The following is a 27,847-nucleotide window of genomic DNA, read 5'->3' on the forward strand; positions in this document are numbered from 1 at the left end:
CATATGTGCAGCTCATTTGATAAAAAGTTGGTCAGTTAAGGAAATGAGTGTAACATGTCAATTCTTTAATCTGAGTAATTCAAGAAAGGTAGGCTTCCCATTTGTGTTGTGTTTTTAAATAAACATATTTCATTAAGTGAAACTCTCCTAAGCATGGGCTGATTATATGAAGATGTGATGATATCATAGCTAAGCTATGCTAATGTCGGATAATAATGTCAAGGGCATTTTCTGCAACGTGTTTCACTCTCGATTTTTTTCTTCCCTCCCTGGAAGGGAATGATCTCATGACATACAATAGAAAACAACCTAAGTGTCAAAAGAAAACAAAATTAGTGAACTTTTGTCTGCAGCCATAGAAACGCGGATTAACTCATATTTTTCCAGAGGACGGAATGGAAACATTCTGCAAGAGGCTATATAGTGTATTGTCTTCTCTGAATTTTCATTTGACAGGGATTTTAGAAGCTGTGATCTTAATTAAATCTCAACTAGCTGGAGTAATGCATCTAAAGGCATGCAGTGTTGCATAACCTTGCTCAGTTGGTAAACCGTAAATCATCGGAAAGCTTATGATAGGAGCGGTTGGCCTGAAGTTTGTTTGTTTGTCTACAGTCAAATGTACTGTAAAAACAAAACCCTCACCGTCACTGCCTTGTATTTGCATGTTGTCAGGAGCTGTCACTTGAAAGATAAACTCTTTCATGAGGCTGACCAGTTCTGCAAACTTTTCAGCCGACCTCCACACAGTTGCAAGATACAGTGAAATTAAAATCCAGATTAATTAAAAGCAATGGAATTTCAGATTTATCTCAGCTGAGTAAGGTGGCAGAAGTGTGTTGGTGCTACAGGGTTTTACTGAGACAGTCAGGAGACGGTAGTGTGACGAGCTTCTTAGCTTGAACTAAAATGTGAATAAAATTTGAATTGGCCAAAAAAAGGAGATTGAAGAAATTTATTTTACTCTGTGGCTTAGTTGTAGATGAATACCACTAAGGGGAAACTTAAAACTATCCTCTTAGGAGTTTGGCAAATAGAATAGTCCGAGTCCACCGCAGGTGGTTCTTTGTGATTTATTAGTGAGGGATAAGGCAGCAACAGTTGACCAGAGAAGGTTGGAGTAAACAAATACATAGTGTCTGGTGTGTGTGTTATGTGTTAAAATGCGTATGAATTTGATGACAAGGAGTTACAGTCATTTAATAGTTATTAACTAGTCCAGATCTTACAAATTCTACTAGTGCTTGTAAATACTAGGTTACTTACTTTCAGTGTCTTTTAAACAGATTTTTTTTTTTTTTTTTACTGCTGCATGTTTTGGTTCATATGTATGCTCTAGTAGAAGCAGCCATCTACACATAAAAATTGAGAAAGCTATTGTGTGATATATTGATTTTATATATCTTTGTATGTAAGATTTCCTATAAGACTAGGAGTTATGTTTCTGATAAGCTGTAGCTCTCCGGGGGCAGAGAAAGAATGTAGCTTCGTGTATACCTGCGCGGCTGGGTTTGGGGACAGACATGAATTTGGTTTGGTTTGATGAAAGATTTCTATTCTTGGCAATAGCGTGATATTTCTGGACATTGGTTTGAGTCATTTCAAAGTGTGCAGTACTTTTTTTTTTTCTCCCCTCCTCAAAAATGGCATTCTAAATTCAGTTTTATTTACTCTTTTTTAAAAAGAGGAAACTCAGCTACCTCGTAGCTAAACAGTCTTCTACAGATGGTGGGAACTTGAACTATCTGGAAAGACCTGAACTGGGCCTCTCCTTGAGGACTGTAGGAATAATCTCTGAGTCTTTCTTCCTACCTGACAGCTGTTTGAAGAGAAATTAATTTAGAATGAGAGAAATAAATATTGAATACATGCACTGTGCCTCCTTTTCAAATCCGGTTGAAAGCAACTGATCAATGAAGTTGCTGGCTAAATGTGAGGGTGCACTTTTTTGGGATACCTTGGTATCATGTTTTAATTTTTAAGCTTTATCTGGCCCTTAAATCTGAAACATCATTGTTCAAATAACTGAGAACAAGGTAAATCAACAACATCAAAAAGGTCGGCTTCTGTGATTTCTCAAGGGCTTGTTATTTTGTACTTCCCAATTCTATTTGATGTCTTGACAAAACAAGATGACACAGGGGAGAATACATTAAATTTTGATTTTTTTCATCTAACCTGTTACTGTTGTGGCAGCTTAATTTCTTTTACTTTGTCCTGAAGATGGCTTTTTGTACGATTACTGTAATTGTCACACCACTTCACGAGTGTGGGTCTTCATGGCTTTCCCATTTGCCTTGATTTTACTAGGCATTTTTGAACATGTTTTGGCCTTTTATCACATAGGGAGCTTTGGGTTGGGCTTTGTCTTCATGAGAAATAAATCAGTGAATGGTGAGATTGTCAAAGAAGCAACTGATGCTTTCCTATTAGAATCTGATTTGCACCCCTTAGCTTAACTGTGATGGATAAGGTAAAGGTGTTGCAAATAGGCAGGAGAAACTACATAATTGGAGAAATAGGAGTTGTAATTCTGAAAAAAAAGGGGAAAGAAAGGATGATTGCACCCTCAGTCAGGCCTTAAAAACGTTGGAATGATCTAATTTTGGCCTACCTGCATGTTTAAATCCAACTAAAACCCCCCCATATCTCAGTAAATAATAAATATATATGTATATGTATTAAGTGTATGTATCTGATATATATTTTTTCATAGTTAAGCACCCTATGATATTTTCTGTGCTGGTTAAAGCGTGAAGAGCTGTCCATTTAATTCTTAGCCTTAGAAGAACGTTTGATGGGCAAAAGATCAACATTTAACTTTTCTTCATTTAACAGTATCCGTTGATCTACAGCTGAATTCCCCAGTTGTCTTTCCTTATTCTTATCATCTATGTGTGTCAAATAGGACGGATACAGTTGCCTTCCCTTGCACTATTTTTGAATAATGCTTCAATGTCAGGGAGCTTATGTAGCCAAGGCCTCTTCCTTTTCTCTTCAAGAGCTAAAGATCTGTGGGTAGAATCTATTCTGAGGTACCTTCTTGGAATAATTCTCCCCTCCTCTTCTTTACAGTACTTAAAAGACGATTTTCGTTGTTGTTGTTAATATAAATTGTCATAGCAGGTTTGATCCACGTGCACTAAGTTTTTTCCATCCCTCCTCCAAGAGAAAGAGACTGAGGAAGGAAGAGGGGGCATTTTTCCAGATGATGATAATAATAATAATAGTTGCTAGGTTGAAAAGATCAGGGCTTATTGGATGATTATTTTCACGTGTAGCTTCCATTGTTTTCTGTAGTTAACAGTCACTGATGGGAGAATCGATTTAATTTGTGTAAACTTTACATTTTTATGCAAATGAAGCTGATATTAGAGCTAAAACAGTTAGGCTGGCACTTAGTGGAGTAACCTTGTGTGCGTGGGGAAATGTGAGAGGAGAGCAGTAGAGGTCCCACGAATGCCTGTGCTGTAAACAAATATGAACTTATGCCACTTTTTACAATTTAGAGACAAAAGAAGAGCTCAGAGAGCGTTGCCAGCATCGCTTATTAGGCTTGATAACCTGAAATAACTCCTGATTGGCAGGCAAGTCTTGGCTGTACAATTCTTCCTGAAGGAAGGATAGCCTTTCTTGATAGAATGTAATAAACAAAATGATAAAAAATGAAATGCTAATTGCATTTTAAAGAGGTCTTTTTTTTCCCTAAAATTTTAATAGGTGGTTGTATTGTTACTGAGAGAACGGTTATGCTAATGACTGACTACTTAGATGATTTTGCATTAATATAATAACCATTACCTGCCTTAATGCTTTGTACAGTATTGTGGCAAAATAGCGAAGCCTAAAAGAGTTATACAAAAAACAGAATTCTATAATGAAACAGAATTATACTTTCCACATGAATAGCATGCTTTTCTTTATTTTTTGAAGACTGAAATATTATGTCAGAAATGTATTTTCTTTCCTGTGTGATACAGCTACTTATATGGTATCTGTGGCTTTGGGGGTTTTTGTGTGTCTGTGTGTGTGTTTCTTTTTCTTCTTTCTAAACACCATGGGGAACAGATAGAAGCTTCCTAACTTTTTTGTTTGCCGATATATGAGTTGTATCCATTGGGTTATTAATTAGGAAAACTGTTGTCTTTCATGGGGGGGGGACTTGCTGTTTATTTTCTTTTACACAGGCTCGCTTCTACATGATCATATCAAATTTGACATAGGTGTGTGTGGCCATTTTCTTTGGTTTTGTTTTGATGTTCTGCAGCATTCTAATTTAATTCATTTTGCTCTTATTCGATGAACCAAGTGACACTGCCTAACCCGGTCAGTTATCATTCAAACACAGCCCGAGGTCTAGAAGGGACTTAAGTTTCTTGGGACATCCACGAGGTGAATAACCAGAGATGAAAACTAGTTTCTAAATTCTTAATCCAGAGAAATGGAAATACAGCAGTATTTAAAATGTTTTTATCTTCTCATTTGCATTATTTGTACACATAGCAATTATGAGAAATGCTGAGGTCCAAAAGTCTATGTGTGTTTATACCTGGCAGCATTTCCTTGGAGTTAACAGTTGAGTGTAAACTAAAGAGAAAGAAAAAGAAAGGATAACATGTTATTTTCAGTATTTATATTGTGTCATCTCCCCTCCCACCCAATTCCTCCAATTGTCTCCTAGATTAGAAATAAGTATTGTTTCTATGGGTGTTTTTATTTGTTTGTTTGCTTTTTAGATTTTGTTCTTCCCCTTCCCCTTACCTGCCTCTCCCTGTTGAGGATGGAGGAGAAAAATAAGCCATATTATTTTAATACTGTTCTAGCGTTCAGATGATATAAAGCCATTTGGAAGTAAAAGAAAACTGTATCAGGCAGAATTTACACAGCAGTGGATGGGCTTTGAACAGCACTTCTTGGTGCAGAGGACGTCTCCCCAGTGGCTGGTAGGAAGGTAGCAGCAGGCCCACACCAGCAGCCGTGTCCCGATGGCCCCAGCCCAGCCGTCCGGCTGCCATGTTCACAGGTTTGTGTGCACCTTGGGTGGGCCACACCCAACTGGTATCAGTCAGCAGTGTATCAACCAATTTTTTTTTTTCAATTCATGACTTCCCCTTGAAACTCAACTAAAGAGTGTTAACTGTGTGTGTGCGCGCGTGTGTGTGTGTGTGTGTGTGTTTAAATTCAGTTTTGTATGCTAGCATTCTTTAAATGTCTGCCAGAAGTTTAATTTGAATTTCTGATCCCTGAAGGCAGCTAGACAGAATCATTCCCGTTCTTCATAAATTGCCTTCTATGATTCATTGTTAACTCATAAAACATACTCATTTCTATATACTCAAACAGTTAAGGTAGTTACAGTATCGGGGATACAGGTCTTTTTTTTTTTTTTTTTTTTTTTGCATTATATTTAGATTGTCATTTGAGGAAGAAATTGAGCATTTGCTTGAACTCCTAGTTAAGGCACGAGCCCCGTACCACACAAAACCTCAGAAATTAATGTTTTTATCTAAAGGGAGGGTAAAGTAGGTACATGGAATTGGGGTGGGGGGAGTTTAGTTTCGCCTGAGTATTCTGAAAGAGGGGCTCATAAATATTAGAGCGCCGTAGTTAAAAACTCACGTGACTGTTTTAAATACTATTGATTTAAACCACTGGCTAGATTTTATGAATCAAAGTGTAATTTGGAAGCCTTGGCCATATTTCTCAATGCTGAAGCACTCTCTCTTGTGTGCCTTTAGCTGCTTTCCAGACATTCAACACAGGATTAAATGATAGTAGTTACAGTGATCAATAGGTTAAGACCAGTACAATCACTCTTGCCGGTAATGACCTCAGTAGTAATGGGCAATAACGTGTGGGCTATAATAGCCTCTCGCTGGTACTGCATGCCCTTTGATTCCCAGTATTAGTAGGCACTAGCTACATGAAAAAGTTAGACGTCGAGAGCTAAGGCAGTGGATATGTAGGCTATAATTCTTAACTATTTAAAGCCTCACACTGTGCTAAGATTTTTTTTTTTCCTTTTCCTTTTTCCACCCCACAGTGGTTTCTGGTTCATTTGGCTATGTTTGTGAAAGCTTTCCTTAACTGATTTTCATGACACTTTGGAGGAGAGACTGGGAAAATCTCAGTTTTATTATGTTTATAAATGAAGCTCGAGCCCACTCTGGAAGCTCAGAGCTAACTTGTGTGAAAATGTGGTTTCAGATGGTAAAAGCAAAGTTAAGGCCATCAGGATCTAATAGCCCACTTCTGATTATTCAGAGACCGGTCACCAGGCTGGAGGATTACTCGGGCTTCTCGCCCCTTTCCCTCCTTTGGCTGTGCCTGCTGCTGCTTTAAGCATTTGATTACTTGTCACCACCTCTGTGGAGATGTCCAAAGGGAAAAAGGAGAGGAGACTCAAGTTCATTTTACTGTTCTGTAACGTGATGACAAAAATTGAATAAATAACTATGGGAAAAGGAGGTTTAAACTGTTGACTGTATATGAGGGTTTAAAAATTATCTGTGTATGTAAGTCCTTTTTTAAAACTTTCTTTAGATCTGTTTTATTGAAGCATAATTTACCTATATATAAAATGCATTTGTTTTAAGTATACAGTTGGAAGAATTTTGGCAATTGTATCCATCCTCTGTGACCACCACCCCAACCAAGATAGATGGCATTTCCATCACCCCCAGAAGTTCTCTGGTGCCCTTCTCTTGCATAGGCTCTCCACAGTCCTTTGAAACATTATGAGCAAGAGATTGTTTCTATGATGGTTTCTGTTGTAACACTGTTAATTTCACATTCATCACCAGCTTAGATCGTAACACCACCCTGTTCCTGTCTGTTTTCCTGTTCATCACCATCAGAAATTTGGCTCAAGAATATTTATATTGTACATCATCCAAGAAACGCAGGGGGAACAAGAAAGCTTAAACATGGTTCTTTTGTTTGTTTAATCAAACCTCCCTGTATGATGATGCAACTCTCAAGGAAAAGTAAACTTCTATTGTGATACGTTGGCTTTCGCAGCTCAAAAGATAGAGATTGGCACCCAATACAGATTGAAAAATTCAAAAAGTTTCTGCTGTATGAAGACAGAGTCGACTAATTGGAATGAATTTCTAGGTGGAATGAATTTCTAGGAAGACAGAGTCGACTAATTGGAATGAATTTCTAGATGTTTTGATAATGCCTTCTTGGTGTTTGTCCTAGATTAAATGCAAGTTCACTGTTCTAATCATTGGTGATATTTCGTGCTGCGAAGTATCTTTTTAAAAGGATAATTTATCCACTCATATACATCTGTCCCTGTTTGCATATAAAAATATTCAGACATGCCCATCTGTTTAAAATTACAGTGTATCTACATCTACGCTTAAAAGGCCACTGCAATAGAAAGAATTCATTGCTGACCTTCCAGACTTGGGTTAATGAAAATTTTCAAATGTTCCAGCTAGTGTTTTCCAAACAATGTGAAACTTGTGCATAAACATCCCCCCCCCCGCCGCCCCCCGCACAAAACATGCCCACAACAACGGTGGAGGCTGTTCACTGTATGTGAATCTGACCTTCAGGAACCTTTTTTAGTTCATCAAAATTAGTGATGCTGAGAAATCGGGACATCAGTGCATAATGACTGTGAAATTAGGAATGAGAGCTCGCTATGCAAATGACAGGACAAATCATGTGAAAAAGTCAAGATAAACTGCATATTAAGACATTACGTTACATAAAATTAATACTGCATTTCTCCCTTTTGCTTACTGCTCCCCTGAAAGATTTTTAAATTCTTTTATCTTCTAATCAGCTATTGTCTGCTGGATTTTTTTTTTTTAAGTGGCACACAGGCAAAGTGCAAAACATGTTATTACCTTTTATTGTAATACATGAGATGACAGCAGATCCTTTTTAACAAAGTATATCCTTTACTGCTTCTAGCTTCTTGCTGTCACATGTTTGATTAGAAACCAAAGAAAAGTAAGGTGGTTAAATATTACTGTTAGAAGATACACAGGTTTTGTCTTTTCTTTCATTTTTTTTTCCCCTTTCCTTATCTTTTTATTTGGTTGCGGGGGGGGGTTAATTTTTCATGAAATAGTCTTCTTGTATTACGGGGCCTGACAAAATGGTTCTCATGTAGTCTGCAAATTAAACACAAGTGCAGTGATTATTTTGAATAGCTAAATTACATTCTAGAAAGCTTGCAGAATTCATAGCATTGTCATTAGGTATCCGCTTGAATACAATTTGTGTAACCTTGGCCAAGACAGCCTGTCATTTTAATGTCAGTGTTTTATCTGAACAAGACATCATCCTTTCAGATACAGCGTGCAGGTTCCTTGCAGAGATGCCCGTGCAGAAACGTGTTAACAGTTGCAAATATGAAATGCTATCAAGTTCATCACTGTAGCTGTTTGTCACTGAAATGTCATGGAAAGCGGCTTTTAATGGTATCGCACATAATATGAAAGAATTGAGACATCTGTGTGCTGGGTGAATAAGGAAGGCTAAAAGGCATCAGAGGCAGGGTCTGTGTTGAAGTTCGGAAGGTGCATTCAAGGTTCAGCTGTCCACAAGACTCAGCGTTCATTGATTGTTCTTAAAATCACTCACTGTCCACAGAGGAAGGGGATCATATTAGCTCCAGCCGGGAAAATACTGGTTCCTGTTTGCCTTCTTCCCTAAAACAAAATTCACATTGGCGTTCACGTGCTACATCTCACTACGACCAAAGACTCGTTAAGAAACTGAGATCATACTAACCTACCTCCAGGTAGCATTTATTAAGCCTTTACTCCTTGTTCGTTTACCAGACTATCGGGAACACTTGTCAGCGGCTACAGGGTTTTCTTTTATTTAAAATCAACGTGCCTGATAGATTAAATAGGGTTTGTGGCTGCCTGCATCCCCTCTGGATAGATGCCCTCCCTGCACATGGGAAATTGGTCAGTCCTGGAAGCAGGCTGATGCCCGTCAGTCCCTGAACCCGGAAGGCTGAGTGCTGCGGACGTGCAATTTCCTGGCTTCCTATTTATCCTTCGTTAACGTTCTAGGTTCCCGTGTCAGTGGCTATGATGACACCTCAAGTTATCACTCCCCAGCAAATGCAGCAGATCCTCCAGCAACAAGTGCTGAGTCCTCAGCAGCTCCAGGTTCTCCTCCAGCAGCAGCAGGCCCTCATGCTTCAGCAGGTAATGGTCCTTCCTCCTCCCCCAGCATCCCATGGCCCCTGGGGCCCAAACCTCCACTCGGGATTGCCCTCACCTGAGCAGCTCCTTTGCCCGTTGAAGCCTAAGCGGAGCAGGGAGGGTGGGGCAGGACGCAGCCTCGGTCCCTGGGTGATCAGATGCATTTGCATCCCTGAAAGAGAGGGACCCTGCCAAAGCCACGAGGGTTTGGGCCTGGAGAGTACCCAATGGACTGAGATTAAGGCTGTAATTGGACTTGGTAGAAATAAGATCTTTTAGGCTTAGGGGGCTTTGCGCTCTTTTATTTGGAAAGCCAGAGGCTTCTAAATGGTGTGAATCAAAGCAAAATAGGGAGCACGTCAGGAGCAGGTTTAAATGTGACAGCTCTTGAAGTCCCCATTTCAACTCAGAAGCTTACAGAATTTTTCTTTTAAACATCAAGAAACGTCTTGGAGTTGGTTAATTGTCAGGTGTAGAGTTGATTTTACCTCTTCCGTGTTTGCCGATGCCGGAGTGAACTTCCGGCTGCCATTGTGCCATGGGGGCCTCATCGTCGGACTTGAGGGACACCTGAACCCAATAGAGGAGACTCAGGACCATAGGAATGGGAGCTGCTGGGGTGAGGCCGTGGGGACAGGACGCAGAGGAAGCTACCACGCAGTTGACGTAGACACTGAACACGGGTCCCCAACACCGCCCAAGCCTATCACTTAGCAAGCATGTACGCGATTTGCAGTAGAGATGCACCAGACTCCCTCCGCAAGAGCGCTCTGGCTTTGTTGTCCAATCAAAGGTCATCCCTTGCCTTCTTTTAATTAGTTTGTGTAGAAAATGGTATGTTTTTCATCAGTTCATTTTGGAGATTACTTTTCAAACAATAATGCCAAGAAGAGTCAGCGTGCGCTGAAATTTATTGTTGGGTTTCAAACTAAAGGTCAGGCCATTACAGATAAAAGGGTGCTATTTTTCAAATCACAGCTTGTATATGGCACCGAAAGGGACAGTGGCTTGGCGCTACTCTCTTGTTACTTACCGTCCTCTCTTTCCTTTGTAGCAGCAGCTTCAAGAGTTTTATAAAAAACAACAGGAACAGTTGCAGCTTCAACTTTTACAACAACATGCTGGAAAACAGCCTAAAGAGGTACCGACAATACATATTTTACTTTCAAACCGCAGATCCCAGAGGACTATCTCGTGGCTATTAAACTGTCATTCATCTTTTAAGTGATTGCACCACTGAGCTGACTGTATCGGTTCTCAGCCTTCAGACCGAGAGTTATTGTCCTGTTTTCTTGCAGATTTTTCTGGGTTCCATTTGCCGGCTGCCACATATTTTATAGCACCAGCCCAGGTGTACCTCACGTGGGCCCTGGGAGGAGGGATGGAGGCAGAAACTTTAGGGCTGCTTTTGCAAACTGGTCCCGCTGAGGTCCAGGATCTGCCTGGGAGAGGTGAGGTGCACTCAGTAAAATTATACTCGGTCGCGCACTTGGTTTTCCCCGCTCCCAGCTCAGAGAAGCTTCGGTATGTGGTGACGGCCCTTGCCTTTGGAAGAAGAATCTCTTACCCCAAAAGTGAGAGCAAGATTCGAAGCACCCCGATCTCTGTTGAACTTCTTCCTGCAAGTTGCACGGATCGTTAACTGCTAAAGGCGGGCTTGGATTGTTTGTGTTTTCCCGAGAAGAGCTCGTGTATCGCGATAGCTTCTTGTATACACAGTACTTTGTCAGTGCCTGTAGTGATCACGTGTGCCCACCACCCAGTTAGGTGACAGTATTCACTCCATAAAAGGGAAGGCCTTCCCAGGGAGGGTTTCTGTCCCACCTTCTCTGCAGTTCCATGTGGCTGAGGCTCAGTCAGATGGGGGAGTATCTCTGGGCATGTACGCGTTATCGTGACATCTCTCTGCCCATTCCAGAGTTATCCGATGTAACTTATCTCCTCGTGTTTTCACGGTGGACTGAAATTCTTTCCATTTGAGTGTTCTCCTTGGAATGCCGATTCAGAGTTTGATAAACAGCCCCGAGTCCCGCCGAACAGCTTCTCTGCTGACCCAGAGGAGGCAGCCACTTGCTTTAGTTCACAGGGAGTCCCACCAGGTGAACCTCCCCATCCCCGTCCCTCGCAGGAGCCCGGATGCTGAGCTCAGGTGCCGGCAGGCGCTCGTTTTACATCCTGGGAATGAGCCAGCCGTTCCCACTTTGCCGGCTCCTCCCTCTGCACAAATTGGGTACATTTTCTGTGCCCTGCCAAGTTTTCATCCTGGAGTCCTGTTTAGCAGCCTGGATGGAAAACCCCTGCAGAGTAGGGGCAGTTTGGGGGTGAGGGGGAGGAGGCGTTTTAATGAAACTGCTGACACAACCTTAAGTACGGTGGCGCGCTACCGGGCGCTGCTGTAATAAAAAAGGGAACAGATTAAAAAGTGTCTAAAATGTAAATCTAAAGGACTAACAGTAATTAAAATGGAAATGGCACAGGGAGGGAAGGCATGTAATTGTGAGATATCACTGTGCAGGAGGCTCTCAGCTTTGTTTTGCTGGCTGTTTTTCTAATTCAGTGGGGCTTACTCATCAGTGGCAGTTCAATGCGCGTTAATGACTCTGGGATTGCAGGCATCGCTCTGGACAAAGAAATGATTATTGTGCGGTCAAAAGAAGTTCAAAGACAAGAAGGGAATTTCAGTTTTTTTCCTTAGAGATCCACATTCAAGAGCATATAAATTAAGCCAAATGTTAAAAACCACAGTCTGAAAGCTGACTTCAAAGTCACAACTCTCTAATTAATGAACTGCAAGCTTCAGTTTGGACAAGTTGTGGTTTGATGCGCCCATAAATCAACATGACAGGCCTGTTTCACAGTCTCAGACAGTGCTCGTCACTGAGTCACATCAGATGTAAACACAGCAGAAAAAAAGAAGGGCTATGAAGGAGGTGCAATTGATCAACAGAATTGGTAAAAACCCACTTTTGAAGCACATTATGCATGATCACAGGAAATGGTTACAGCCTCAAGAGGTTTCCCCTTCTGCTGTTGCTTTTTTGAATCAGATTTCTAACAGCCTTCAAAAGGGAGAATAAGAATTATGGAGTTTCTCCCCTGTGGCTCGCAGGCAATAACCCCCTGTTGTTATTTTGTGCTTCTTTCTTTTCAAAGGCATCAAAATTTAGTTTTTTAAAGATCTTTAACTCTATATTTGAAGACAAACAAAAAAGGGCCGCACTGTCATTCTTATCAGTTACCAGGGATTGTGTTTTTCCTTTCTGTTGCCACTTCTTATTAACCTCTTATTTGGTCTGTTAGACATAGTTTGGAATGCACGTCTGCACGCTGGGAGAACATGAAAGTTCAGATGAGCTCAGAGGGCACATAAAGAAATATGAAGCCGAAAGTTACACAGCAGAAGGAAGGATAAAAGTTAACTCTCCCAAATTGCTGCTGTCAGAAAGGGGGCATCTCGGGCGCACAAAGACGACGGTGGTGTCAGAGTTTGGGAAGGGAGGTTCGGGGAGAAAGGGGAATAGTTTTTATCTGAACCAGGGGAAGGTGGTTACGCTGTAGTAGCATCTGGCATCTCCGGGACACTGCGTTTGTTGTGTCACCCTTTGCCATCCATTTCGAAAGGCAAAGATGATGTTGCCTTCACATCCTGAGGTGTGGGTAGACCCAGACCCGGGGGCGTGTCTCCTTGGATTCTAGCGGTGTGTTCGCAGTGCCACTGGACGTGGCCGAGACCTGTTGTGACAATGATGAGGAGAGCCCTATTTCCCAAAGGTAAGGGGGGAGAGCCTCCTGAAATTACCATGCAGGTGGTGGGCCTTTTGTGCTACCATTGAAATAGAGTCACATGGTAGCAATTTCATGATGTGGACTGGTGGTTAGGATTTTAACAAGGTTTGAACTCGGATGTTGACAGGTGGAACAAGTGTATTAATTTACTGAATCCCCAGTCATTAGTGGCTCATAATTTTGAATCGTCAGCCCTCCCCCTCCCCCGCCCTTTCCCCTCTTTTGATCGCCTCTGCAGTAAGACACTTGATCCTGGGCCAGAACAACGTACTTTAGTCTCTCTCTTTTTTTTTTTTTTTTTCCCCCCAAAGTTGCCTTGAGATGTTTCCTTGAGAAAGTCAGGGCCCACGATGAGTTTAGACCTAAGACCTTCCTTGGGAGATGGGTGCCCTGTAGCCCCCAGTACAGCTAGGATTTAGGTGACGGCTCACGACTATTTGACGGGACGGGTGTGGAAAAGAGAAGGCAGAATTGATTTTAAATCGAGCCACGAAAAAAGATCCCATCCTGTGTGGGTGAGGTAGGCTAAGTTGATTGTTTTAAAAGGGCCGTTTGTCCTGGGCAGTTATGACAGTTTATGTTAGGCAGTAGGCAGGAGCCGAAGAAAGGAAAACAGACCTTTGACTGCAGCGTCAGGGAGGGGGTTCGAAACGCAAGGTTTATCAGGGCATTTTAGCATTTTAACACCCGACTACTGACCTGTACAGGGGACTGCGCGGAGACCTTTTTTGTATGCATTCAATTGTGAGAAGTAAACAAACGGGCTCGTATCCTGTGTTTGGTAACTGGGTGGGGAGCACAGTTTGGCAACCAGTGTTGCTTTTAAATTCTTTCTTTGGACAATGGGCCTTGTATACTTTTATATCCTGACTTTTCAAACGCGGACAGCTCTCATGAGCTTTTCCTAGGGATGGCCACAGAGACAACAGAACAGCCATCAGTCATTTTGTATAAATACACAATTTCTAAACATTTCATTTACAGTAAGATGGGAAACACTCGCCCCAAACTCCAGCACCCTCCCTGCCCCATGAATGATTTTCTACTTCAACAAGAGCGAGTTCCCTGATCTTTTTATTGTATCGATGTTATTTTTCTTCTCTTCCTTCCCTCACCCATTTTTGTAAACGTCGTGAATTAACATCTGTTGAAGAAGTGAAAGAAATCATTTTGACATGGGTATAACTATCATTGGCTCTTACATTACTGTGATAACTTGGGTGAAAACAATTGGGTCATTTTATGCATGCTGTTCTTCAAATGAAAACAGTGGCTTTTCATTTAAATTTATTTAAATTTTTGTTGTTAGCGGTATAGAATTTGTTTTTTGGAGTGAAACGCAATTAACTTTCTCAGTGGCACGGTAGTAAGTCTGAAATTGGCTGCTAATATGAGAATGATGGTTTTTACTGTAAAATAAACTACATGGAGACCAAAAGGAAACCACCATTTTTCTCCTCCTTTGAACTTTACATCAGAAGGTCTTGATATGTATACCATTTTATGGATGTATCAGATCAAGGTCATGTGTTAGGTTAAGTGAATGCAGTTGTTTGTAAAGTGTAGTTATGAGAAGCTCTGTGAAAGAGTTGTATTGTCCTCTTGGTTGTAAACGTCTTTGATGTTTTGAATAATACTCAGAATTAGGAAAACATATCTTGTTCTTTTCTTAAAGAACCTTTTTCTTTCTTTCTTTCTTTCTTTTTTTTTTTTTTTTTTCCCTCTGCCTCCAGAACTCCTTTCCCCAAGAAAGGTTAATTTTCCTTTCATAATTGTTAGCCATAATGTGGCTAAGACCTCCACCTCGATTTGATTCCTAGCAGATTAAGGATATTAGATAATTTCCTTCTATTTATTGTAATACTGCACTGTATTATCTTTCTATCACTCAGATAATTACTGAGGAAATCTACATTAATTTTTTTGGCTGGAGCAAGACCTGCTAAACACAGGAATGATGTATTGCTGTTTTACACAACAGAAGTTTTCCTCCTGTCATTGTCCAATCAACAGAAAGATATTTATCATTTCGCAAAGCCCCTTCTTTGCAAGAACAAAGCGGGCAGGGAAGCAGGACCAGCAAGCAGACCTCGGGGTTTCTGAAATTCAAGCCAAGCAAAGGCATCTGAAGCTTAAAGTGTCCTTCATATTAAACACTCACAGCCGAGTACGATGTTGTTTGCTAAATTATGAATGTGTGTAATTAAAATCTAGTGGCTGTTTCTATGAAAGATTTACAGTGTTATTTCATCGTTTGTCATGGCTAATTAACAATATTAGATGAAGTTTTTCTTCTTCAAAGGTCTGATTTTTTCTCATTTATTTATGTCAGAAGTGATAAACAGAGTAGTTAAAAGCTTCTCCCCGTGCAGGCGGGATGGAGGCAACTTGTCCCTTCACACCTCAGAGGTTCAGGGTTCAAATCCCTCCAGAGCTGGAGTGGTATATAGCCTGCCTGCTGCTCCTGTGTCTACTTAAAAATTTCAGAGTCTAGAAGTCTGCATCTTGGCTCGAAGAACTCAGGCCTTTCAAACCGTAGGAAAAGCTGCCTCGATTGTCAAATTATTTTCCTGTGGGAGCCGGCAGCAAAAAGGGCCCACACCCAGCCCCTCGCTTCTCTTTGGAGGTGATGTGTCCTGTCCCTTTGAAAGCAGCCTTGACCCCGAGCCCTCCGCGAAACTTTACTGAGCGCTCTCAGTCCTGGCTGATGACAGTGTGTGTGCAAATGTCCATACGTTTCACCTTCCCCCAGCAGTGGACATCTCATTTTTTTTCTTCTTCTTCTTCCTGATTTCTTCCAGCAACAGCAGGTGGCTACCCAGCAGTTGGCTTTCCAGCAGCAACTTTTACAGATGCAGCAGCTACAGCAGCAACACCTTCTGTCTTTGCAGCGCCAAGGCCTTCTAACAATCCAGCCGGGGCAGCCTGCCCTTCCCCTCCAGCCCCTTGCTCAAGGTAAGCGTTGATGGTTACAGAAGGCGCTGCTCTCTCGAGACTGGGGCGGAGGAGGGGGTGGGGTCGTCTTCTTCCAGCTCATCGTGAAGGAGATCGTCCGTTTAAAACACGCTGATACACACTCAGAGGCAAAGCCGGATCAGGTAACGGCGATGGACCTTTCCAGAAGCCAGAGGGCTCCTCAGTGCCAAAAGGAAGACCTAGGGTGATCTGGAGGCTTAGCGGGATCAGAAAGCTGCACGTTCTTAGAGTAAGAGAAGGCACTGCTGCTCTGACTGAGGGAGCATTTTAATCAGATCTTCTCGCGTTTTCAGTTTGGAATCACAGATGCATTTTCTTGAAGGCTTCTGTTAGTCATTTTAAGATGTGTTGTACATCCTGTAACTTGCTCTGTGTTAAATCGTAGTAATGCTTTAGAAATGCCACTTTTTAATATCTAGGGAGAAATTCAGGTTTCTTTTTCTGTAAACGATTATGATTCATCTCTTGCTGTTACAAAACCCAAGGTTGTTTTCTGTTGGGTTCTCCCTTTTCTCTCTTTTTGTATTCACCTGACTGTTGGTTTTTGAGCCCGTTGGTTCTGTACCCGTCAGAACAGGCAGCCTGTCCGTCTCCAGCTCTCTTTCGAAAACTGGAGCCCTTTGAAAAGGCAACAAGATTTCATGGATTTAAAAATTTCTTTGGAAGAGCCATTGACGTGTTCTTCCAATGGGTGTTGGATGTCAGAAACAAATGAGTACTCTGGCTGTTTTTAGGACATCCTCTGGGTTTAAGCAACTCAAACTTTCATGTGTGTAATGTGATCCACAAATGGATTATTCAGAACCAGCAAGAAGGAAAGGCAGGAAAGAAAGAAGAGTCATGCCGTGTTTTGAAATACAATCCCTCCGTCCCGTATGGGGTGTGGTAGATTTCACTTACCTCCTCAAGGCCCATGGAAGACTCAGATGTATGTGTATCTGTGCCTTCAAGGCTGGTAGCTAAAGCCTTTGGTATCTTGGATTCAGTTTCATTATGAAAAGGTTCAAAATATGGAACGTCGTTCTCCCCTCATGATGCTGAAGGCATGGCCACGTGTTCAGTAACTTTTGGTGTCCAGTGGGGCCGGTGAGGCATGTGTGTGTGGAATCTTGATTCTCCTGAGTCAACCGCACCCAACCGCTGTCCCTCCTGGGGTTCTTTGGGTTTCGTTTATGTTTTCAGTGTTGAGACCAGGGCTTTTTCCTCCTTTAACTTCCCTCTTGCCTCCCCTTCCCCTCTGCCATTACTGCTTATCCGCACAGTGTATCATCAGCATCTCTGTTGCTGTCAAAATAGAAGATTTGGTAACTGAGCGGTGCCGGGTCCGGGGGCGGGGGGTGGGGAGCACACATGGGCTAATGCATTTTTGTGCTTGCGAAATGTTATAACGTGCATTACTTTCAACTTTGGGTATATTGTCGGCCACATCACCGGCTGGGCTGACACACCCGCTGGAGTCGGCTTCTACCTCGCTCATCTTTGCCCGCTGCTCCTCTGCTATTAAGTTTGTGCACTAAGGTTCATTGTTATAGTACATCAGTTAAGCTGTCCAAAAGAGGGCAATTGGGCAGTGACAAGACAAGCTCATGTGTAATGTGAAAGAAATGAATGTGGTGATGCATGAAGTGTAATCTCCGCAGTAACATATCAGAGACACCGGTAGGTAATTTACTAGTCATGGCATTGATTGATATGCTTAGCAGTCTGCTCTACCTCTTAGCCCCCGTGACATTAAGACGACGCATATTTACAGTCTGAGGGGGGTGCCTTTGTGTGCGCCCAGGATGCATAAACGCAAATATAGGTATTTCTCCCAGTGAGGTGAACCACCAGTGTCATTGCCGTCTCTCTTGGAATCAGGAGGTTGGTTTTGTCTCCCCAACCCCTCGTCCAGAGTGGCTGGAGAGTTCAGTCATGTTGGACTACGACACAATTTTTTTTTTTTTTTTTTTATCGGAGAGATGATGGCTGAAAACCGATGTCATTGTGAGGTTTAAATCAACTTTCTGCTCACTTGAACGTGGTCACCTGGGTATGGAGGTACAAGGACAAAAAAAGGTTGATCAGCTCTGTCTTGGAGCCAGTGATACCTGGGGTTGTAAAATTGAGTTCCGTGAACGGTAATCTGTCAACTGTCCCCGCAACCTACATTTTTTAAACCTGTGTCTGCATTTTCTTTTATAATGAAGGGGCCAGTTGTCCTGGAAAAAGAAATGTAGCAAGGCACAGGGTTTGTGTGTTAAAAATGCTGGTGATGCCCCACTTCAGGATTTAATCATCATGGTTATTTTACATACCTGTACGGTCTTGGCTAAGTTGCCTTAAACACGCATGTAAATATCAAGTATATGAAGAAACGGAGAGCAGTATTTTGAAGGCTTTCCCCCCACCCCACGCGACGCCCCCCACCCCCCGAGGTTTTAGGTTATGAAACGGAAGGACTTTTTTCTGTGGATGTTTTTAGGGCTGTTGTAGGGCCTTCTCTCTCTTTTACATTATTAGCATGTCTGTTTTTCCCTTGGTGTCTTTACTCATCTCATCTTCCTCAGCACCTGTAATCCCATAAAGAAATAACACTTTTAGTATCATTCTGACTTTTTAATTCTTTAAAATGTAAACTATAGCTGGGAGAAAATTACGTGCCTGCTGATGTACCTGTTAATGGATTTGTTTAACTTGGTTGCTGTTATTCCTATCTACCATCTTTTGGAAGAAATGCATGCTTTCTGGACATTTGATGTCCATTTAGTCTGATGAGTGACTAGCTTACCTTTTATCTGTCACAGTTCTATCGTGAGATCGCGGCTGTCAAATAACAGCATCCTTTGGTAGATAGTATTCATTGAACTAACAGTTTAACATCACTAACAAGGTGTCACATTGATGGAGGAGACCGATTGGACTGCTTTTCTGTGAGTCTGATGACAATGTTCTTCACCGTTATCACCGCATTGAAATTTGACCCAGAAGGATGCCTCGTTGTCAGTCATTGAGTTCCTGTTTTATTTACCGTTTCTCCTTCTGCGCGAGGGAACTGGTTTGCTAGCCTGTTGGACTAGAAGGAGAGGAGAGCAGCATGAATGTACTCTGTGGGCATAGCAAGTGTAACAGGGCATTTCTCTTTGTCTTTATTTGCTGGTTAAACAGCTTACTCTTGAAACACCTTCAAAGTTCTGCTTCTGCGAAGGGAAAGTGTTAACACAGTTGTTAGAAACCGTGGTGTGTTGTTCCTCCTTCTTGTGACCTCCCATGCACCTGACCCAGAAATCAATTAGTTTGAGTTGAAAAATAGGTGGCTTGTTCTTTTCATGTGTATTTGCTCCCCAGAAAATAAAACTGGGTGTTGACTTGTGTGGCTTTATATCAGTGTGCTACCATCCACAGACAAGCCTATTCACTATTGTTTCAGTTGAATAAATAGTGGTCGGAGGGTCAGCCATCTTCGCAGGTAATTGTCGGTGTGCAGACATCAGCGGGGGCCTGTTAGCTATAGACACACCCCACGTGTCACCTCGCAAGGTGTTGGAAAATAATAGCCCAGATGTGGCAGAACCGGACACGGGATTGTGTGGTGGTGACCTTTCCCTTTGTTTAATTTGCCTCCGAGGTTTAATTTCAGGGGACAAGTAATAATTGAATATGCCTAATAACTAAACGCTCATTTGGGACAAAATCCATCAAAATATAATTGGCATTTGATTCTTATGAAGGAAGAAGAAACCCGACTTGGCTGTCGAGCATGCGTTCGAAGAATATCTGACCACTTAATGTATCATTTGAAGCCTCCTTTGTAATATTTATTAATTGCGGGGACTCGAGCATTTGAACATTTTCGTGGAGAAACGTTCGGAGAGACCAACTGTTTTTGTTAACGCTCCTCTCAGAAAGGCGGGGAAGGTTATTGGTCTGCTGTGCAATAATTTACTCCTCTTTGATATGCAAACGATCCACGGTGAATATAAAAAAATCCTATCAGACTCATTTCACAGTTCTTAACCACTCGGATTCTCTGGAGTCCATCGCCTCATTAGACCAGTGCTCTCCAATGCTAGCATAATTAAAATCTTTAACAGTTTAGCAAAGTAAAGATGTTTGGCTGATCACGTCGAGATGATTATCTATCCATTGTATTCTAAATGACAAAAATAAATTAAATTTAGACCTTGGCATTTTTTATTATGTGTTTCAAATGACTGCAATGCGCACAGGCTTCTTTTTAAATTCAGTACCTTAGGTTTGGTCAGAAACATGCCTGTTTCGGTGACTGCTATATAGTTAGAAAATGGCAGGCTTTCTAGGATAGCCGGGTTCCAGTTGGTTGAAACAGTGGACTGTGATCCAGACGTCCAGTTCTAACGCAGCATTGCCTTGGGATGTCCAGGGCCTGTGATTTCTTCCAGGATGTCCTCCTAGGTTGTTGTTTTTGTCAGCTGCCACTCAGAATATTTTTCTTCTCTGTGTGTACGCACTAGAATATGCCTTGAGGTGGGATTTGGAAATCCTGGGCTGTAGAGGCATGCAGCCAGAATAAAGGCTGCAGGCCCACAACAGTGAGATTGGCATCCTGATTGTATCTCTTCTTGGGGGAAAAAAAAAAAAAAGCAAGTTGACACTTACTGCCTAAGACCCATGTCCGTTCTGACCCCCTCAAAAACAAGAGAACTTCACTGCTCCAAGTTTCTTTCACGTTTTCATTTCATTCTGCAATGGTTCATTAGCATGGATCTAAGAAATGACAGTAATAATAGTGTTACTTGTGTAAAAAGTTATACAGTTTTTCAGTAGACACATCCATCAATTAAGCATGTGGTACAAGAAACCAAAATTAATGAGGAAGATAGGTGTGTTAATGAAATAATCATAGTATAATCAATTTGACTGTTAAAAGTTGAAAAGCATTTCAGGAAGACAATATGAATTCATAATTTATGTCTAAAAGTGATTAATAAAAACTGTATTTAATAACAGAGCTATTTGTCATCATTTAAGGCTTAAGCACAAAAATTATTCATTTTGTGGCTCGTGTTGTCATAATAGTACAGTTGAACAAATTTATTTTGAGCCCTTCTTTGTGTCTAAAAATACAGTAACATCTATCTGCATTTTTTTCCCCCCCAGCGATTTAGAAACAACAGTTTGGATGGAGGCACACAGTCTTTGCAAGAAGTAGCTGTGTTTTGAATCCTTTTCACGGGTGTCTTTTATGTGTGATGAGGGCACTTCAGGGGGAGGACACGTTCGTTCCTACCGTATTTGCCTTAGTTGAGAGGGAAGGAAAAAGACTGAGCGCACCAAACCCGCTCCCCCCAACACTAGGCTTTGTTTACTGACTCTTTGATTTAATTACTGTTTGAAGAGGACGGAATTAGCTGTTAATTGATTTAATTATCCAATTTGTTTGTTTCAGGCATGATTCCAACCGAACTGCAGCAGCTCTGGAAAGAAGTGACAAGTGCTCATACGACAGAAGAAACCACGGGCAACAATCACAGCAGTTTGGATCTGACCACGACATGTGTCTCTTCCTCTGCACCTTCCAAGACCTCCTTAATAATGAACCCACATGCCTCTACCAACGGACAGCTGTCAGTCCACACTCCCAAAAGGGAAAGGTAGGAACGCCCTTCTGAGATGCGTCCAAAGCCGTCTTTCACGCGGAGGGGTGGGTGGCCGGGCCTCGCCATATCTTGGTCATCTCTAATTGGATCCATGTGACTGGAGTGTGCCTATAATTACTTCAGGATGTAGTCAGTATGGTGTGGGTGTGAAGCATCTAATTCCTGTCACCTTTTCAACATGGAATTAGCACTTATGTAGATCGAACCTGAGCTTAGGAGCTCAGGCAGGGTCGTTTGGTCTCTCATTGGATGGCTTGGATTTCCAGGCTTCCAGGCTTCCTCTTTGTGCCAAGTGCCCGCTCCGTACAAGCTGATTTCCTTGGCTTTAAACGTCTTCTAAGGGAAGAGCGTTGTCTGCTGTAGGCTGTGTTGAATCATGGTTTGATGAAAGGTAGAACGCACACTACTCTGCACTACCCTCTTTGAAGGCAGGGAGCCCATCTTTTTCATCTTCGTGTTCCCAGAGTACTTGGCCTTTTCTTTTTTTTTTTTTTGTAAACCATCAGGGAAGGTTTGAGGGATGGAGAGATGGAAGGGGTCCACGTGTATACACACACGCAAGCATACACAGCCACTTTGTCCTGCTTATGGGACATATGGTAGCATTGACTCAATTTCTGTATTCCTGTTTGGAAGTTAAGACTTTATATTTTTTTAATTGCCCGGAGCTTCACTTGGATGTTAGTTGAAGCCGAGGTTGATTGGGAGATCCAGAGTATATCATGTGAGAAGACAGCTCTAAGAAAAGGGAGCTGTGAATCCCTGTTATTATACCTTAGCATGCAGAACTATTAGTCCCACTGTTCAGTGCTTTTCCAAAGTAGAAAATGTATAATAAAACCTTTTTTCTGGTTTCCTATTTTTAAACTGGTTCCTGTGTATTTCATATGCAGAGTGTCCACCCACAGAAGGAAAGAAACCTCAAAAGTAATAGGTGATAGTAAGTGTCATTTCCACCAGGAAAACCAGATTATTTTGGTTTTTTTAAATAAAAGTGACCCAGTGAAAGAATTTTGAATTTTATTTTTCACTTAAGCAGTTACACATATAATTTCATGTATTTCTTGAAATATTGAACCTTAAGAAGCCCACTGATTTAATTAGATGTGTGTCTTTATACCAGCAACATTTTATCCATTTAGAGCTTAGTAAACACAGAAAACAGTATATGAACGTTTGTGTGTATCACGTTCCAGCATAAAAACCATGAGAGGTTTCCAGAGATGAGATTATATATGTTTTAGCCAAAACTTGCAACTGTCCTTTTAAAATCACTTTAGAGTTTCTGTGGCAGACACAGAAGGACTAAAAGATGCTTATAACTTACTGGTTTAGAAGAGGTTGAAAAATAGAATGGTGGGCAGTAAGAATTAATTTGGAGCCATTGGACCAAATGTGGCTTCTTTTGTTTCTAGTGAGGATAGATTTCTATGTCTGGAGACCAATCTTAGCTCTCGCTTTATAATCTCTTAGAGTGCCTTTGAAATTAAACAAACAAACAAACTAGACTTTCGATAGCTTTTGAAGAAAAGGTTCTAGGCTGTTGTTGTCCTTTGCTCTACTTGCTTTTGGTATCCTGAGGTTGATGCTGTCCATTTACTGCAGAGGGATCGAATTACATCTTTATCCATAGGCAGAGCAGGAGGCCATACGCTGAAAAATGCCAACTGATGCACTTAAGGTATTTGTTGTAATCTTGTCAGCCATTGTGGAGCCTGCACAGATTTCCTGTGACACAGAAAACTCTCCCTGTTTAGATGCACCATGCTCAGTTTCATTCTAAAAGGTTATGTATCTGGAGTCAGGTAGTAGATTAGCAAGGAGGCGAATAGGAGAAGAATAGCCCTTTTCATGTCTTAAGGTGCATTCAAAAGTAAATGGATCTCAGAGACAGTCTCATTCTAGGAGAATCAGTTTGTTGGATTTCTCGTTTTGTGGTCCTTATGTGTCTGCACAAAAGTTGGGCTTAATCTTCATTTATGCTACCTACCAGCATTAGAATAAGGATCAGAAAAGTATTTAGATTGCACTGAACCTTAATCTGGATATAAAAACAGGCTGACTTTTCCAACTGTTCATGCGAAGAAGAAGCAACTATGAAATTATATGCTACCGCTTAACCTCTTGGACCTCTCAGTTTCTATTACCTGGGAGGTTCCTAGGCATGGCTGGATTAAAACAGATTCTAGTCAGCACATTTTAACTGAACGTAGCAAATTTGGCAAATGAGTACCTTAGGTTAAAGATATGTCAAAAACCTACAAACTTTAAAAACTGATCACTAGAAATTCAATTATTAGTTAGCCAGCTTTGTATATAAGGACTTATAATGAGTGTTTTTACCCTCTGAGGGTTTATTTGATAATAAACCCCCGTGTGATATTACTGTTGAAATAGTGGAAGATGGTTAAAAAAAAAAAAAAAGCTGTCACTATCGAAATATGTTCTCACTTATACAGTGAGTTGTCATTTGTCTCAGGAAGTCCCTTGGAGAAGTTTCATCCCTTACTCACCCAGGGCATTTGTGAAACGGATCTCTTTCGAAGCTCTCCCGTGATTTCTGCGTAGTATTTCCCACCACATCCCACCCCCCGGTGCTCCTGGAGCCGTACCTTAGGTTACCAGCTTTCAGGATTCTTTCTGAAAGGACTTGGGAGTGCTCTGTGTAAAAATTCATCGGACCACGGTAATATCGCGAGAGTTTGGGTGTGTTTTTCAAGTTGCGAGTCGTCTCTCCCGATCACGACCGGGCCGCGTGTTTCCATGCCATGCGGAAGACCTCCCCCGCCCCCTTGCATCCTTCGGGCTCCCATGAGCAGCCGCCGCGGCGGCAGCTCTGGGGTTTGGTGAGCTGCAATCTGTTCAGGAGATAAATCATGTGCTTGGCCCGACACTCCTACTCTCCTCTTTAATTTGTCTTACACGAGGAAAATTATAATTAAATCATTCAGGGTAAACCCTTGAGTGTAGAGAAGGGAAAAAAAAAAAACAACACACTTTGGTAAAGATTGCCAGTAGAAACCCACTTCCCCGTTGCGCGGGGTAGAGACACGTATCAATATTCAGCACTGTCAGGGGAGGAGCGGCCCGTGTGATTTGTGAGGCAGTTGCCAACGCTCACATCAAGGCTTGTTAAGATCCTGTCCCCGTGCAGTCACGGACCTTCCGCGTCATTAGAATTCAGCACTGGCGCCATGCTTCGTGCTTTGATTTCCTCCCGAGAATTTAATAATGTTTATTGTGGATTTTTCTATATATATAATATATACGTATAATATGTATATATTCATTGGCGCGATAAACCTACCTCTGTTGTCAGGGCCTGAGAGAAGCGTGGTGGGAATGAAGTTCAACAGGCAGGAGCTAAAGAGAGCTGCAAAGGGAAGCAGGCACATTCGTATCTCTTACTATCATTTAATTCCACAGGACCAGGGTGTCATGACTTCTTTGGTAAATAGACAGAACTCCGACCTGGGATACCTGTAAACACGAAGATACTATCTCGTTTCCGTAACTTGTCTGACTGTCTCGCGTTAGGAAATTCCAAGTTATGGTGTGGGTAAACAAAATCAACAGCGTGCAAATGAAACATTTATTAAAATGCTAAATTTAGTAAAGCCCTTTGAGCTTCTTGGATCAAAGCAGCTATGTAAATACAAATAGCAATTACTACTTAAGTAATTGCCTGAATTAAAATTGTGTCACATTATATTATGGTGCACTAGGGAAAGGGCGGGGAACTCTCATTTAATCCATTTTTTTCTGTGCCAAGCGGCTGGCTGAACTCTTACCTTTGGAGGGATGTCTCATTTTAGCCACGTGACTGCTGGGAAACAGCAGGGTTTATTATACCCATTTTACAGGTGAGGAATTGGAATCATGGAGATTAAATAAGTGACCTAGGGTCGCAGAACTTGTTAGTGGCATAGCCGAGATTGAAATTCAAGTCTCTCCTTTATTTCATAAAACAGCACTTAGAGATTCCATTCAGTATAGAAGTGAATACTTAATTATGATAAATTAAAATCAGTGCTCCTAAAAGAAATTTTAAAAATTCAATTCAACAAAACGGATGTTGACTCAAAATCCTAGAGTTCCCCTGTGTTGAGGTGGATACCGATAGTTCCTAGGCGTCTCGCGAAGGGAGGGTGGGTGGAGAGGATTTGCAAAATATAAATCATTTACGGTCTGAAACGGCACATAAAGAACAAAAAAATGGACCCCATGCAGGATTTGCACACAGGCAGATGCAAAACAAGCCTCTCCCTCCTTTCAGTGTATCCTGACTTTCCTTCCTGCCTTATAAATCTTGCGTTTCCTCATTGAACACATCATCTGGTCTCTATTCTGTTTCAGCTGTCCTTCTGTAGTCCATATCAGAGAGAGTCCTTTTTTCTGATCCTCCCCAGCTTTTTGCTTTTAGTTCAACCACCATTAGTAGATGTTTTATAACTTGAATGTGTCTCAGATGCATAGCCCTTCTAAATATTTGTTCCAAGGTTTTCCTTAAGCATTTGGTGAAAGGTTTCTTTAAACTCTGGAGAGATCCCAGGTTGTGCGGGCTCTTCTTTCTTTGAGGCTGTCATATTCTCAGAATCAGGTGACCCACATTGGGCACCTCTCTCTCTCTCTCTCTCTCTCTCTCTCTCTCTCTCTCTCTCTCTCTCTCTCTCTGAGGCCTAACCTGCCTTCTGTCCCTGCAAGGTACCTTCCTTTTCCTTCTCATTTGTTGACACAGCCCTGTGTATTCCAATTGCTTGCGATTTCCACACTTCCCAGCTGGCAGCTGCCTTCAAATAACCCCTGAAGGTTTTTGCTTGGCTCGTGGACTTTCAGACAGTTTCACTTGATTCACAGTCTCTGTTTTTGATTTGTGGCCTCTTGACATATTGCCGTGGATTTGACTATATAACAATAACATTTGTGTTGACCAGCCCTTCTGTTTTCAAAAGGCACGACTCTTTCAAAAAAGTCCACGACTCTGAGTCGTGGACATGCTTGGTGTTGCGTTTCCCTTTCTTTCTTTCTTTCTTTCTTTTTTCTTTTTTTTTTTTTTTTAACTAAATCCTCTGTTGATGAATAAATATTGGTGCTCTTGGTTTCCTTGCTAACATTCTAGAAGCTTGGTTTCAGAACTCTTCTGGTTACACAAGCATTTAGCTTTTGCATATTTTCATATTCATATTTAGGGCCTCTGGAGCCAGAAATTTAAGTAGTAAGCTCTAGGTCCTGTGACTCTGAATAGGTCTTCCTCATTTCAACCTTTTTTTTTTTTTTTTTTTTTTCTGTATTTTGAAAATCAGATAATTTCTTTTGTATTTCTGTTGACTGGAAGCACTTGAGCCAAACTAGCGACCCCAAATCTTCCCTCCCCGTTAGATTCTTTTGGAGAACCTGCAGTCACGTTGTCCCAAATTGTCCTCAGAATTCTCACTGCTACTTCTTGCCCATATCGGTTGAGACATTTGATCTGTTACACAGGTCAGCAAATTATGGCCTAGCGGCCAAGCCCGGCCCACTTCTTACTTTGTAAATAAAGTTTTATTGGAACACAGTGAGCCTTATTCATTTACACAAAGTCTGTGGCTGCTTTCACACTACAGTGGCTGGCTTGCACACCATTGTAAAGCAATGATACTCCATTAGAGTTGTTTAAAAAAAAAAAAAAAACAAACAAACAAACAATGGCCGGCTTGAGTAGTCACAGCAGAAAGCATATAGCCCACCAAGAGTAAAACATTTACCATCTGGCCATTTACAGAAAAAGCTGGCCAACACCAACATTAACCATCGGGCCAGTGTTTCCCAGATTGCCTGACGATAATGGCACAGGTATTTGTTAAAACATACCACTTCCTAGGCCTCTCCTGTGAAGATTTGGATTCCATTGGTCTGAGATGGGGTATGGGAATTTTCTGTTTCTCACGCCTACCCGAGATTCTTGCTCGGCAAAGGCTGTAGACCAGCCACTTCAGCATCACGTGGAGCTGGTTAGAAATGCAGGCTCTCAGGCCCCACCTTGGATCTCCTGAATCAGGGTCTGCATTTTAACCCAGTCCCCGGCGCCTTGACGTGCCCGTTCAAGCTGGAGAAGCACTGCAGGTGAGCATGCTCAGTTGACCTGGGTTGGTTTGGGCACTGCTGGAAAGAAGAGTTTTCCCCCCACATTTGGATGACGTTCCCAGACATGTTCAGTCCGCAGAACCAGTGGTTTGTGATTCCGGTGTGAGCCAACAGGGTACAGGTACTGCGACTGCTGGACGGAGGCAGAAGCTGGCATATGATGGT

At 41.8% G+C, this 27,847-nt stretch overlaps 1 protein-coding gene across 18 annotated transcripts in view; it reads left to right on the top strand.

Annotated features, from left to right (window-relative positions):
- Nucleotides 1-27,847, top strand: part of FOXP1 (forkhead box P1) — a 602,646-nt gene that overhangs the window by 498,420 nt on the left and 76,379 nt on the right. For 12 of the 18 annotated variants that reach the window (XR_010842504.1, XM_067043615.1, XM_067043616.1 and 9 more), the window contains 4 exons: nucleotides 9,045-9,182; nucleotides 10,234-10,320; nucleotides 15,767-15,920; nucleotides 21,349-21,553. Coding sequence is in view for 17 of the 18 variants with exons in the window: in XM_067043615.1 (XP_066899716.1) it covers nucleotides 9,045-9,182; nucleotides 10,234-10,320; nucleotides 15,767-15,920; nucleotides 21,349-21,553 (584 nt within the window). In the remaining variant the exon portion in view is untranslated. Of the gene's footprint in view, nucleotides 1-4,823; nucleotides 5,024-9,044; nucleotides 9,183-10,233; nucleotides 10,321-15,766; nucleotides 15,921-21,348; nucleotides 21,554-27,847 lie in introns of all 18 variants that reach the window. The other 6 variants (XM_067043621.1, XM_059077907.2, XM_067043622.1 and 3 more) reach the window with 2 other exon arrangements.

Source organism: Kogia breviceps, chromosome 10, assembly GCF_026419965.1.
Source record: "Kogia breviceps isolate mKogBre1 chromosome 10, mKogBre1 haplotype 1, whole genome shotgun sequence".
In the NCBI taxonomy this organism is placed as follows: domain Eukaryota; kingdom Metazoa; phylum Chordata; class Mammalia; order Artiodactyla; family Physeteridae; genus Kogia; species Kogia breviceps.